The 14,098-nt window shown below is 37.8% G+C and overlaps 1 protein-coding gene and 1 long non-coding RNA gene across 2 annotated transcripts; both read right to left on the bottom strand.

The window, feature by feature from the left end:
• Window positions 1–2,951: 2,951 nt before the first annotated feature.
• Window positions 2,952–3,475, bottom strand: LOC148690512 (uncharacterized). Its single transcript, XR_015956723.1, has 2 exons — window positions 3,340–3,475; window positions 2,952–3,177 (listed from the first exon to the last, which is right to left on the bottom strand). It is a non-coding gene; the product is annotated as an uncharacterized LOC148690512 (long non-coding RNA).
• A 342-nt stretch (window positions 3,476–3,817) lies between these two features.
• Window positions 3,818–7,620, bottom strand: LOC137744522 (aspartic proteinase Asp1). Its single transcript, XM_068484321.2, has 9 exons — window positions 7,206–7,620; window positions 6,226–6,343; window positions 5,915–6,135; window positions 5,380–5,610; window positions 5,130–5,268; window positions 4,848–5,042; window positions 4,671–4,743; window positions 4,196–4,283; window positions 3,818–4,113 (listed from the first exon to the last, which is right to left on the bottom strand). Exons 1-9 carry the CDS (start codon window positions 7,391–7,393, stop codon window positions 4,023–4,025), a joined length of 1,344 nt encoding a protein of 447 aa, XP_068340422.2. The 5' UTR covers window positions 7,394–7,620; the 3' UTR covers window positions 3,818–4,022.
• Between the last annotated feature and the right edge of the window lie 6,478 nt (window positions 7,621–14,098).

Here is a 14,098-nt window from a genome sequence, read left to right as displayed (position 1 = left end):
TCCTTGATCCCAAAGAAAAACAGACAATTTAGAACTAATATATTCACCTCCATTATCATAACGGAGAATTTTAATAACAGAGGAATATTATGTTGTGATCTTCTAAGAGAAAGACCGAAACACCACACTAACATCACTTTTATTCTTCATCACATATATCCAAGTCATACAGGTGCAATCATCAACAAGGGTAATAAACCATTTAATTCCAGAAAAAAGTATTAACAAGAGAGGGACCCCAAACATCAGAGTGCACAAGATCAAGCGAAAACAATCTTTTATTCATACTAGGAGAAAGCGAAACGCGATGACTCTTCACGAGAATACATACTTCACAATGTAAGTCTGATTCTTTTATTTCATGAAATAAACTAGGCACATACGCCTTAAATAACTAAACGAAGCATGTCCTAACTGACGATGCAATAACCAAACTTCTTGTAAATTTTGGTATGGGATGCTTGAACTGCATTAGCTCTGCCAGGAACGACGTCATCGACATAATATAACCCTTCTCTCTTAGTGCCATGCCTAATTATCTCCTTGGTCTGAATATCCTAAAGTAAAAAAATGAGTAGATACATAAGTACAACACAATCTAATTGCTCAGTAACTTGAGGAATAGATAACACATTATGAGACAACAATGGAACAAGCAAGCAATGATGAAAGGAGAAGCCGGTGTGAGGTCCACAGTACAGGGCCTAATAACCGGTGCAGTGGTGCCATTTACCATTGTTACACACTTCCGATAAGTCGTTGTCATACAAGTCAACAAATTTTTTTTATCAAAGGTCATATGGTCTATCGTACCAGAGTCCAGAATCCAACCTGTATGATGTTCAATGTCAAAGGCTAAAAGAACATGCCCCATACTACTTGCATTAGACAGTGATTCACTAAGATTAGTCCTAATTAACAAGCTTTAACTTGGATCTCTAGGGGTAAGCATGGCTTCCTTGGTACTAGGTGTGGCAGTAGCAATGGATGCAAGGCTCCCACTTGCTCCATTAGCAACTCGCTCCTTTGCATGTAACTTTTTCTTCAATATAGGGAACCATTTAGGGACTCCATGGTTTTGGAAATAAGTATCCTCAGTATGGCGGGTTTAACTGTAGAAAGTACACTTTAAATCATCTTTATTTTTACAAGTAAAAGGACGGGAAGTTGTCGATGAAGGTGAGACATACAGTTAGCCAGCAGAGAGTGGCCGTGACAGCATGCCTACGGACGGTGTCGGGATTCCTCCTTGGCTGCCGACACTACTTCCTCCCATCATGGTAGCATGACGTTGGGCTTCACACCTAACAATAGAAAACACCTCATCAACTGATGGTAGAGGTTGAGTTCTGAAAATATCACTACATACGTTATCAAATACGTCATCAAGTCCCGCCAGGAAGGCATAAATCTGGTCCAATTGGATCTTCTCTTGAAGCATCTTCAAGCCAATAGCACACTCCATCTTAATCGATCTTTGATCCAGTTCTTGCCATACTACTTTGAGATCGGCATAGTACACACTAATAGGACGCCTTTCTTGACGAAGTCGAAACGACTTTACTTTCAACTCATAAATCTGAGAAATATCAGAACCATCATAATATGTCTGAGCAACTTCTTACCATACTTCTTTAGCAGTACGAAGATGGATGAAAAACCCCATGATGGTAAGATCCATGGAATTAATCAACCACCATTTCACAATTGCATTCCCAGTTTCCCAAGTTTCATACTTGACACTTTCTTCCTTGGGTTCCTTGATACTCCTTATCATGAACCCTTTCTTACCACGCCCAATGATCTGCATCTCCAATACTTTGGACCAAAGAGGATAATTTGATCCATGGAGTTTTATGGTATTCGGTATGTTTGAAGCATCATTATGTATCACTACAGGGCTCACAACTGAATTGTTGGTGGTCGCACGTGAACCACCATCCAACTTCAGCAGTGGGTTTTCTTCGACCCTAGCCATCGCAACAGCACGCATAAGCAACAAAGAACACAACAGTAATCTCGGCTTGCTACAGGATGCAACAAAGAACAAAAGACTTGCTGTTTTTTTTGCATGACAGTAGCAGCACAGTGGGAATTTTTTTCTAGGGTTACAACTCGACTCTGCTGCCAAATAGAATTTTACGGCTTAATTTTTCATGTATTCCATAATTCTGAATATAAGTACATATAATCCTTGTTACATAAGGAAACAATAAAGGACACAAATATATCTTTCCTAAAACATGACTCTAATATTTACACAATATTTACATTCTCTTTCTCCTAAATATTGCCTTATGCCAATAAATTCAGATACAAAACTAAATAGCAAAAAGAGCCTAAAATCCAAAGCACAAATTGCATAGATTTGATCCACTTCATCAATTTCATCCTTCCATGGTGCCTTCTAAACCTCATTGATACTCAGGCTCAACTTCTGCTAGCCTAGCCTAGACAAACTTTGTTCTAGAAACTCTTTCTGGCAGCTCATGTGCGACCACTCCTTTCTGAACTCCGTCGCTACCACCCACTTCATGATCTCATGGAGGCAGATGGTTCTGAAAGGAATCGTGTCAATCACAATGTTATGGTCGCTGATCGATTGATTTGTTGGGATCTGGTGCTACTCGCCATCACTAATGATTGCTTCTTCATTGCAGAGAAAAATGGGAGATATGGGAGGAGAGAAGGACAAGAGAGAGTGGAGAGAGATGAAAGAAAGCTAGGAAAGAAGAGAGTAAACAAGGACAAGAGAGAGTCAGAGAGGAAGAGGGAAGGAAAATAATAAATTGAAGCGAAAGAAGGATAGAATAATTATTTTCTGACTAACCTAACCCATGTGGCATGCTTCATTGACCTATGTATAATTATTATAAATATATTTTTTGATTATGTCCAAAATAAAACCGGACAATTTTTATATGGCTAAATTATTAAAAATTCTATTGACCTTTGGCTAAATAACCTTTATTATAGAGTAGTGTTATCCACACACCATTTTTACTTTTCACACCTCTATCAAAATTTAACCGTTGGATCAAATGAATTAAAGACGATTAATAAGAAAAAATTAACAAGGATATGTGGGAGGCAGAAATGAGTGTGAATAGCACTATCCTTATTACAATGCCCCCGTTACTGTCGGTTGAAAACGTAAAACTCCATCTCGTATGATCCCTGTAAATATAAATACGGGATCAGAATATGAAACTTTGAGAAGAAGGTTCATATGCCAAAGAGTTGGCTGCAACAGCTGCAGCAGTTGAGCTTAGAAACTTGGTTGAACAAGTAACCAAGCCCTTTTATCAAATGCTGCTGCAAAGGAGGTTCAGTGCCTACCAAATTGTCACAGATCTACTTCATCTGATTTCAAGAGAAATAGCTTAAATGGTCCTCGAGGCCAGGAAAGGCCAGATGATGTAGTTTTGGCCGCCAAAGAGAAGCTTCTCTCTGGAAAAGGAAGCGTCCGAGACAGATCAGACAGACAGAAGGTGATTTACGATGAACGTTGGACAAAGTAAAACGTCGATTTTATTTGGAAAATGAGCTGACAAATATGAAATCGAGAAATTCTGGAGATCACTTGACGTAATGGCTGGCGATTCAGATGTTATGTTCAAAGACGATGAAATCCGTGAAAACCTGAATGAGATGAGATGAGATAGGTACATTACAAGATTTAAACCAGCATCATTCTCAAATCCAGGAAGAGCTTTGGAAACGATAGCAGACGAGATGAACCTTTCTTGTAACTCAAGATTCATGCAACCAGTTCAGTAGAGATGGATCAGGGGTGTAGCTATACATGAATAGAATCTATATAACGGATACCTGTATTATCGGGTACTACAACATACAAAACTAACCTCTCTTTTCCTTCTCTGCTGGAGTAACAGACAAAATAACTGTTGTAAAACTCCTAGGAGCATATAAGTGTATGTATCGGCTACATGAACTTGTACAAAGCTATTTCCCTTTCAACGCTGTCAGTCTCTGGACTGAAGCCTTCACTGTGTACCACCTTATTGATCATAAGCAGGACAATGCTGTTCCAGGATACCCAAATTGGCAACAAAAGGCTGAGAAATACCGTCACAGAGTTCACGATCCACTCTGAAAAAAGAGTTTTCCAATGAGAAAACCCTCACCACATACATTAAACGAAAAACAAATTTATTAAACAACAGGTCACGACTTTGGAAGTCTTTTGCAATTTGTAGGAGCCCATCCAATTCTCTGGTTCTCGTTGTCATATATCACCATTTTATCTTGCATAGTAATATCTGTAAATAGGAAACAAAAGATAAGATGTTGAACACAGAACAAAAAGAAAGGGCCAAATTGCACCAATAGTCTGTGCAGTTTACTCGGATTTTCCAATTTGTCCCTATAGTATGTTTTGTTAATTTTTCATCCTTGGGGTTTCGTTTCAATTTCACTTTAGTCCAATCTGTCAACAAAATGGAAGGACTTCTGCCTCATTTGACGGATTGAACTTACGGTGGCAACAAAATGAAACTACAAGGACAAAAATGCAACAATAGAAACTACATGGATGAAAGTGGAAAAATCCAAATAAACTAAAGGGACTAATAGTAAAATTCAGCAAAAAAAAAAATTAAATAAATAAATAAAGGACAGAAGGTATTTGTTTTGTTAGCATTAGCTACCTCCAATGATGTTCATATTTCCCAGTCCCACTTCAGTGCCATTCAAAATCCCCAAGCATACATTGCCATGTTTCTGACGACAAAGAAATTGTTAAATGTTCCTTTTCAAGTAATTTTTTTCTCAATTACTAAGCGAAAGAAAAAAAAAAAAAAAAAACACAAAAGGAAAATACTCACTGTAACTATAAGATAAGCTTCGGGCGATAACTGCAGCTGAACAGTCTTAGCTTTAGTAAAGCTCAGTGCTAAGGGCTTGAAAAAGTTCTTTGCGTCGCCAACAGATTTGAAAGGTTTGCTACCTTTCCAGCAAATTGGGAGGGATTGATCCTTAGTTGCATCCTTCAGAGGCTTCCCATTTAAATCATTTCGCACCTGATTGCATGAATTGATGGTTAGTTTTATGTACAAGTCATTAACAAGTAACTAAACTAAGAACGGTCTCCTTTGTTTCTTTCTCACCAGATTAATGAGTGCCTTGTAAGCTTGTGAATTGAAATAAGTGTAAGAGCTTCCACTATCAAAAACCATGTTAAGGCCCTTTACACCGGTAGACTTTCCATTAAAGACAAGTTCCGCTGGTCCAGATGAGTAGTGCTCTCTATGAAATTGGCAAAGATGGATTAAATACAAATTGAAATGGTATGTGATCATTCAAAAGAACGACTAATCCTATATGAGAAGGTAAATAGGATTTACTAAGAGCACTCACTGGAATGAATTCTGCAACATTGGTGTCCACATGACTCCAGAAGAAGGGACAAGATCATCCCCAAAGAAAAGAAATCCTCCGCCTTGCCCACTTAGACAGTGACCCACAACATTTCGCGTTAAACCTAGGCGACTTAGTTGTGAAACAATGCTGGCCTTTCCATTAGCTAGGCCAATGACTCCTGAGGTGGCAGGTGTGTTTAAACCATTAAGTTTTTGATCATATCCACACCTACGGACAACAGGAACAGAAAAGATTATAAGACCTTAACTCAGAAATACATAAGGTGCCAGTATAGTAGCAAGTAATTGACTTAACATGTTCTAGGCATTCAATTTCAACCTTGACACATTAGATTTATTTATTTGGGCATTTCAACACCAAACAACCTGAAGTTTATAAATGGGATACGTAACGAAATTTCAAAATTCAAATATATAAAGGAAAAAACATGATCATAACCAGAAGAAAATGTTCAGTATAAAAATTCTATAATACTGCTAAATGATATACAAATCAAGAACTGAATACGCACCCAAAGGCCAAACGAGGACTGAGTCGAGAGCCATTGGTGAATTTCAGGGGGAAGTAGTCATTGACCAGCACACCAAGAGATGACCCGTGATCAGCATATTCGACCTCATAGTCGCATTGATCATCTGGGGTTTTGCATGGGTAGCTTGAGTTGAATGCAACACAAAGAGGGTGTCCACATCCCAGAAGATTGTTGCTGGGTTTATAAAGATGCTCACGGGGCTGCAAATGCGCGCACATACACACAAACGCATGGTGAGAACAGTCATTAAAATGTTAGTCTCACGGTTTCAGAATCCAATAAAGTTTTACCTTGGTACAACCAGTACAAGGAGCATCACATTGGACCCAGGTAAGGTCACTGCCAGTATCAATATCGAGGTCGAAACGCTTGGCTGGGTGGCCTATGGTGATGGACACAGAGTAGTAACTGTGGAGTGAAAGTACAATCAAATCTTGAAACCGTTCACACGCATCAAAAAAAAGAAAGAACAGATAAAAATGGAGGCAGAAGAAAACACAGAATACCAATTCATGGCATCCAAGTCCAACAAATCTTACCCTAAGAGATTACTGTAAAGCATTAAATTAGGGAATTGTTATTGGCTCTCCAAAAATCTCATTTTGCACTTCAAACTTTCTATAATAAGAAATAAATATACGCTTGTAAGAAGTGTAGAATGAGGTTTTTTGAGTGCTATTAACAGTTCCATTAATTGAACTTTTTTGAACAAAAGATACATGCAGGATGCAATAAGTGGAAGTAAAAGAGATCGAAATTTTTTAGTACAAAATTAGATAAAGAAAAGAAAATGAAAAGGGGTTGGCAAATTTTCACCTTTTCTGCAATAATAACTTTAACTTTTGAGCGAGAGAGAGAGAAAGTTCAGGCAACAAAAACAACAAATCAGAATTTGGTGAAAAGGGCATTCGAAGGACAAGCAAAGAGACTGAGTCAAAATATGAATCAATCAGTAGATTATGCCAACGGCTCATCAAACCAAGAAAAACCCAAAAAAACCCAATATCCAAATGGATAACATATATCCAAGAACTTGTAAAGATTTGAAAAATACAGAGTTAATAACCGACTTGGTGAATAGGATTAAGCATTAATCCGAATTAATCAACCCCAATAACCAATAAGAGAAATTGAACCAACAAAACCAAGACAACCCCACTAAAAATCTGATAAATGCAATGACTTAGATAACTAAAAAAGCTTAAAAGGAACAAGATTTGAAAGCCTAACAAGAAACAAACCAAACGAGGGTGCGAAAAACAAATCATACCCAAGAGGATAAACGTTTCCGTGAAGGGGAAAAACAGCGGAAGAACCAGATTTCTGCAACTGGGCCGACTTTCTATTGGTTGGGGGCTGATTGGCTGCCGAGAAAACACAGGGAATAGTTGCGGACAGAACCAGAAGGAAGAAGGCCGTCAATGGGAGCAGTCTGTTGGTTTTCTTCGCAGCACCCATCAGAATCTGTCCTCTTCCTCTTCCAATCGGTGGGTTACGATCGAAATTCCAGAAAAGAGTTCGAAGGTTTTGGATCAGAGAAACGCAGGAATTCAAGAAAAAAGGAAATGGCCCTTGAGAGCTTCGAGTCTCAGGTCTACTAGTCTTAAAGTCAACTGGCGTGTCAGCGTTGGAAATTGGGTGTTTGGAAGTTTCAGAGAGAGAGAAACACCCGCGTCGAAAACGCGGTAGATGCGAAAATGTCCAAGTGGTATATGTTAATGTGACTCGTAGTTTCCAAAGGGCAAATTGATCATTGGAATTTTTTTGGGTCAATATCCAAAGACTCTTAGTTTTTTATGAGTTTCAACCCCTCACCAAGTTCAAGACGAGGATTCTAACCACGAGAGGAAAATTCAACTTGTCTTTCACTTTGTTTTAATTTGTCATTTGATATTTTAGTCTTTTAGTTACGAGATTGATGGATAAAAAAAATAGGTCGGTGGGTATAAAAGCTCTATATTAGATTCATTTACCTATTACTTGTTGGTTTTCAATTTGAGAATTGTTAGTAACAGTTTAAAAGGTCATCAATATTTCTTTTTCTTTTTTTGTCTTTAGTGGATTGTGACTTTTTTACCGTGTTTTTATTTTAAATGTTGTTGAAAGTAATACTATTTAGACACAAACCGATTACATGGTTAATAATCTCGATAATATAGATGAGTCTTACTTGTATTAGAGAACATTTTAACAATGTGATTAATTTTGTGTCTAAATAGCAGTATTACTATGTAAAAATGGTTAAAAGTTGAAAGACTCTTTAGATGCGATTTAAGGCAAGAGATTTAGATGTTTATTTCCCTTAATGTAGTCCCACTTTATAGTTCTAAAAGACTACTTAAATCAAAAGTTGGGTTAGGTTCAATATTAAGAAAAAAAAGTGTGGTCAACATCAAAAGGTGCACATTTCTTCTTCGATTGTGTTGTTTTATGAACCAATTAAAATGTAGTGGGTTAGAAAGTTTTGTAATTGCACGAAATGACATGCCAATGAAGCTTTCCTAGTTTTGCAACGGGTCAGTAGAAAGGCTCCCATCCATTTCCCCTTTTGCAAGGAGAGCAACACATATATAATTAGTTTATCACTGCGTAGCGTTCCAATTTAATAATACATTGTTATATGGAACAAAAAACTTGCGCATTACAATGCATTATTGGACAAAAATGACTAAATGACGATAAACCTATTTCATGTAAATCAATGCATTATTGGACAAAAAAGGCTAAATGACGATAAACTTATTTCATGTAAATCATTCTCCTTTGCAAGATGGGGTGGATACTTGAATTCTTATCATACATGGCACACATATATAGGGCCATTTTGTATTGTAGGTAAAGACCAAAAAATAAGTTTGACCTAAAACTAAAAGACCTAACAAAATAAGCGATTCCAAAGGAGTTCTTGTATATTATATATTTATATATATAGAGTATACTTATGTTCATCTAAAATGTAATGGCTTGGATGAAAGTAGAGAAGGCCTGTGATAAGCAAACAGAAGAAGAGATCAACATAGGGGCAGTTTTTCTTCATGACTACATGCACCGAGTGCCTTGCACAATTGATTCTTAGATTAATCTACCAGTTAAAAATTAATTATTGGTGATCGTTGTAATTGATTTAACAATTAAAAAGTATCGACATTCAGTGCTACTAGACATCAAAGAAAAATGAGAATTTTAACGGAACATTTCTGGTACTGTTCACTTTTAACAAAAATGACATTTTTAATCTAAAAAGTCACTCCTTGTACTATTCACTTACAACACATGTTTGTCCATTTGATTAAAACTCAAAATTTTCAATTCATTTCCATTAGTTTTTCTAAGAAAAATAGGCTTAATGAGGCTTACCTATATTAAAAAATGAGAAGAAAGGTACAAATCTAAAATGTCATGTCATTATGAAAAGTTAGGTTCTTAGTGCAGAAAATCATTAGTTGTGTTTGCTTATGGTCTCTTATTTAAAGAGAATCTTGGCACGAGGATATTTGGGATTTTATCTGGAAGATTAAGAATATGTTTAATATTCTATTTGAATTTAACTTTTTAAACTTAAAAATAATTTTTAAGTTTTAGACTTTAAAAACTTGTTTGGTATGACTATTTTCAAAAACTGAACTTAAGACTAACTCAAAAATATAATCTATTCTCTAAAAACATAAAAAAATGTTGTAGCTTATTTTATCTGACAAAAAGAATAGGGCCGGCGGAAAGGGTAGATAAATAAAGAGACATGTGTTTGTAGAATTGTTGGGGAATGTGTGTGTTATCCCTCTTACATAGTGCCTTTATTTATAGTAGTAAAAGGAGAGAAGATATTCCTACATCCCCAAGGAATACAAGTTGTAATAGGAAAAGATAACTAGAATTAAATCTAATCTAGGATTTACACAATCATACTCAAACTAGGAAAGTTTACAACACTCCCCCTTGAGTGTGTAAATACTCAAGGTAGATTTCGCATCAAGCAGAAGTTGACGAAGTCGACTCGTCGACATTGATTCTAAGGAACAACGCTTATTCTCAATAAGGTAGGAACTTGCATAAGTAATTAAGTCTCGCTAAAAAAACCGTAAGGCTATGACAAAAACCCGAGGAAGGACAAAATCCATAGTTTAAGGAAAAATGCGTGAGAAATGCAAAGTCAAAAGAAATATCTACGTCATCAAGGATATGACCAACCCAAGGTGGGTGCCTCTTTAAAACCTAGTTAGGTAGCAAAAACCCAATGGGAAAAATGCTCCTAATTGTAGGGAAAAAGAGTACATTAAGATCAAGCAAGTATCTTCAGGAAACTCCCCCTGAATTTGACACAATTCCAAAGAGAAATAGCAAAGTTACAACTCAGAAAGTTTACACATACCAATTCCATGAACAAGCTTCTGAATCGTCGTCTTCGACAGTGATTTGGTGAAGAGGTCGATTAAATTGTCTTGTGAACGAATTTGCGTGACTTCAATCTTCTGATGCTCTTGTTGTTGATGTGAAAAGAAGAACTTCGATGCAATGTGCTTGGTCTTGTCTCCTTTAATGTAACCCTTCTTTTGTTGTTTGATGCATGATGCATTGTCTTCAAAGATCGTCGTCAAGATATCAACGCGTGGGATAAAGATCACAGGAGCTTCGAATATGGCCCACAACTACTCTCAACCAAAAGCATTCCTGAGTTGCTTTATGCAAGGCGAGAATTTCAGCATGGTTAGACGAAGTGGCAACTAAGGTCTGTTTAGTTGACCTCCAAGAAATTGTGGTGCCTTCAACGGTAAAGACATAACTTGTTTGAAAACGCGCCTTGTGCGGATCAGATAAGTATCCTGTGTTAGCATAACCAATAAGGCGAGAATCGACTCAAGAAGCAGGGTGTGCGGCATTACTCAAGGATCCGTAAGGATAGAACAAACCTAAATCCGTAATACCCTTAAGGTAATGGAAAATGTCATTCACGCCAGTCTAGTGTCTGCGTGTAGGTGCATTATTGTATCTTGCCAAAAGATTAATAGCGAAGGAGATGTTGGGTCTAGTGCATTGAGCTAAGTACAATAAAGCACCTATCGTACTTAGATAAGGAACTTCAGGCTCCAAAATTTCTTCATCATCCTCTTTCAAACGGAACGGATCTCGTTTTGCATCTAGCGATCGAACGACCATAGGAGTACTCGAAGGCTTCGCTTTATACTCATTAAAGTGGCACAACACCTTCTGGGTGTAGTTCGATTGATGTACTAGGATTTTATCCAAACAATGTTCTATCTCGAGACCGAGACAGTATCGAGTCTTACCTAGATCGTTCATCTCAATTTCTAACTTTAGGTGCGCAGTAGTTTTTGCGAACTCTTCAAGAGTTTCGATGAGGTTCATGTCATCGACATATACTGCAACAATCGCAAATCCGAAATGTGTCTTCCTAATGAACACACAAGGGCATAGTTCATTGTTCACATATCCCTGACTAGTCAAATACTCTCTCAGACGGTTATACCACATTCTTTCGGATTGCTTCAAACTGTAGAGTGAACGTCTCAGCCGAATTGACAGCATGTTCCGGGGTTTGGAAATATTTAAGCCAATTAATGTAAGTCTTTCGAGAACTTTCATATAGATTTCGGTATCAAGATCCCTATAGAGATACGCGGTTACTACGTCCATTAGCTGCATATCTAATTTTTCGGAAACTACCAAACTAATAAGGTAGCGAAAAGTTATCACATCCATAACAGGTGAATAAGTTTCTTCATAGTCAATCCCAGGGCATTGTGAGAAACCTTGTGCAACAAGACGAGCTTTGTAACGCACAATTTTGTTCTTCTCATTACGCTTCCGAACGAAAACCCACTTGTAGCCAATGGGCTTCACATATGGAGGAGTAGGAGCTATAGGTTTAAACACCTTACGTTTCACAAGCGAATCGAGTTCAACTTGGATTGCTTGGTTCCAGTTTGACCAATCAGTTCTACGTCGACATTCATTAACGGAACGCGATTCAATATCATCGCTCAACATGATCTCAGTAGCTACTGTAAATGCTAATACATCGTCGACAGTCATCTCATTTCTACGCCACACATCATCTAAGCTAGCATAATAGACCAAAATCTCATGATTCTCAGGATGAGGATTCATCTCTTCAAAGACGCTTCTATAATCTAGAATTTCCTCATGAGTTAGATAAAATGAGTAAGCAATAGTCAAATTCACGGTAGGTTCCTCGGGACCTTATGTCGGGGGTTTCCCCTTCCGGAGGTGTGAATTCTTTGAACCAAGAGGTCTGCTATGCTTTTGTGTAGGGGCGGATGATTGGCTAGCCGCTAATGTACATGGATCACCAAGATTGGCGTCCCGGACCTCCAGGAGGGAAGTTCGTCGTACATTTGGTACATCCATCTTTGTAGGCGTATTTGCAGCTAGAATATATGATCTTGGCATGCGCGCTAGATCGATGAAAGTATCTGGCATACTCTGAGCTATGCTCTAGAAATCTAATATATGCTGCACTTCAATTTCAGACTGAGCGATGTGGGGATCTAAATGAGACAAAGTGGGAGTCACCCACGATAATTCACGTCATTTTTCAGGAATGTTGACATTCTTATCTCCCCTAACAATGGGAAGACTGTCTTATAAAAGTGACAATCCGTGAAACTAGTAGTATGCAGATTGCTTATCAAAGGTTCTAAGTAACGAATAATCGAAGGAAAATCATATTCGACATAGATTCCCATCCTTCGCTGAGGCTCCATTTTTGTATGGAAGGGCGGCGAGATCGGCATATATACTGCATAACCAAAAACACGCAGATGCGATATGTCAGGTTCGTATCCGATAACCAACTGAATGGTGTTATATGGTTATGTCACAATAGGCCTCATGCGGACCTACTTTGTTGCGTGCAATATTGCATGGCCTTGAGCAGCAATCAGGAGCTTGGTACGTATGACCAACGATCGAGCAATCATTTGTAAACGCTTAATGAAAACATCTGCCAGGCCATTTTGGGTGTGAGCATGGGGTACATGATGTTCAACTTCAACCCTAACCGACATGCAATAGTCATCAAAAGTTTTAGATGTGAATTTTCCAGCATTATCCAATTGAATAAATTTAATCAGATAATCAGGGTGGTGAACCCTGAGCTTGATAACCTGAGCCAGCAGTTTGAAGAATGTTGTGTTCCTTTTGGACAACAAGTACATGTGTGGAAGCGTCAACCAAAACCATAAAGTATCTAAATGGTCCACAGGGAGGGTGAATCGGTCCACAAATGTCCCCCTGAATTCGGTATAGAAAAATGGGAGGATTCGAATGAATCTTGTCATAATAAGCTTTCCCATGGAACATGTTTGACATACGATTCCTTGGATCGAACCTAAACTTCGGGTTAGTGGATGCCTGTGTGATGATTTGAAGATACGACACATCGTTATTCGTCCAGGATGTCCCAAACAATCATGGTAAAGTGTAATTTCGTGCACGGTCCCAGCAGTAGGGCTGGCCACATAGTGGCTTTCTATGGGGCGCATAGCGGTATATAGACCACTCGGGATACGCTCCATCTTTTCTATAATACGCTTCTAGCCATATTCATAGGAAGTTATGCACAGAAATTCAACTATGTTTTCTACGTGGGTTTCAGCGTAGTAATTGTTATCTCTAATGTCCTTGAAACTCAACAATGTTCTTCTGGAACGCAGAGAATAGATTGCCTCAAAAAGGGTCAAGATTGTACCTTTGGACAACATTATACGTGTTTTACCGTATCCTTTTATCATGTTGGATGTGCCTGATAGGGTTGTCAGAGGTGCATTCTTAAGTATGAAGTTAGTGAAATAGATGCGTTCATGCAAAACTGTGTGCGTGGTTGCATTATCTGCCAGACAACTAACTTCTCTGCTAGTCATACCTAGAATGAAAAATTAATTTGAATTGGTCACATGCATAAAAGTTCTAAAAACAAATATCAATTCAAAATAATTTCATTTATTCAAGGATGGTAATTAATTAAAACTTAATATCCAAAAACAAATCACCAACAAATAATCCAAACATGAAGGAAAATTGTTAAAAAATCGACCAAAAACAAAGGAGGGGTTTGGCCACTAGGTGGAATTCGGCCCCATTGTCTTATTTCAACTAAAAAAAAAAAAATTTATGTCTAAGATT

The sequence above is a fragment of the Pyrus communis genome, chromosome 15 (assembly GCF_041283825.1).
Source record: "Pyrus communis isolate YQ-2024b chromosome 15, ASM4128382v1, whole genome shotgun sequence".
In the NCBI taxonomy this organism is placed as follows: Eukaryota; Viridiplantae; Streptophyta; class Magnoliopsida; order Rosales; family Rosaceae; genus Pyrus; species Pyrus communis.
The sequence above is the reverse complement of the archived record's forward strand: the minus strand, read 5'-3'. Positions and strand labels throughout refer to the sequence as shown.

Bases quoted from the DNA above. Each gene is read 5' to 3' on its own strand.
- LOC137744522 (XM_068484321.2), bottom strand. From the start codon at position 7,393: ATGGGTGCTGCGAAGAAAACCAACAGACTGCTCCCATTGACGGCCTTC. The intron at 6,344-7,205 runs GTATGATTTGTT...TTCACTCCACAG, and splicing joins GGAAACGTTTATCCTCTTGG to TTACTACTCTGTGTCCATCA. The intron at 6,136-6,225 runs GTAAAACTTTAT...GCGCATTTGCAG, and splicing joins CTTGTACTGGTTGTACCAAG to CCCCGTGAGCATCTTTATAA.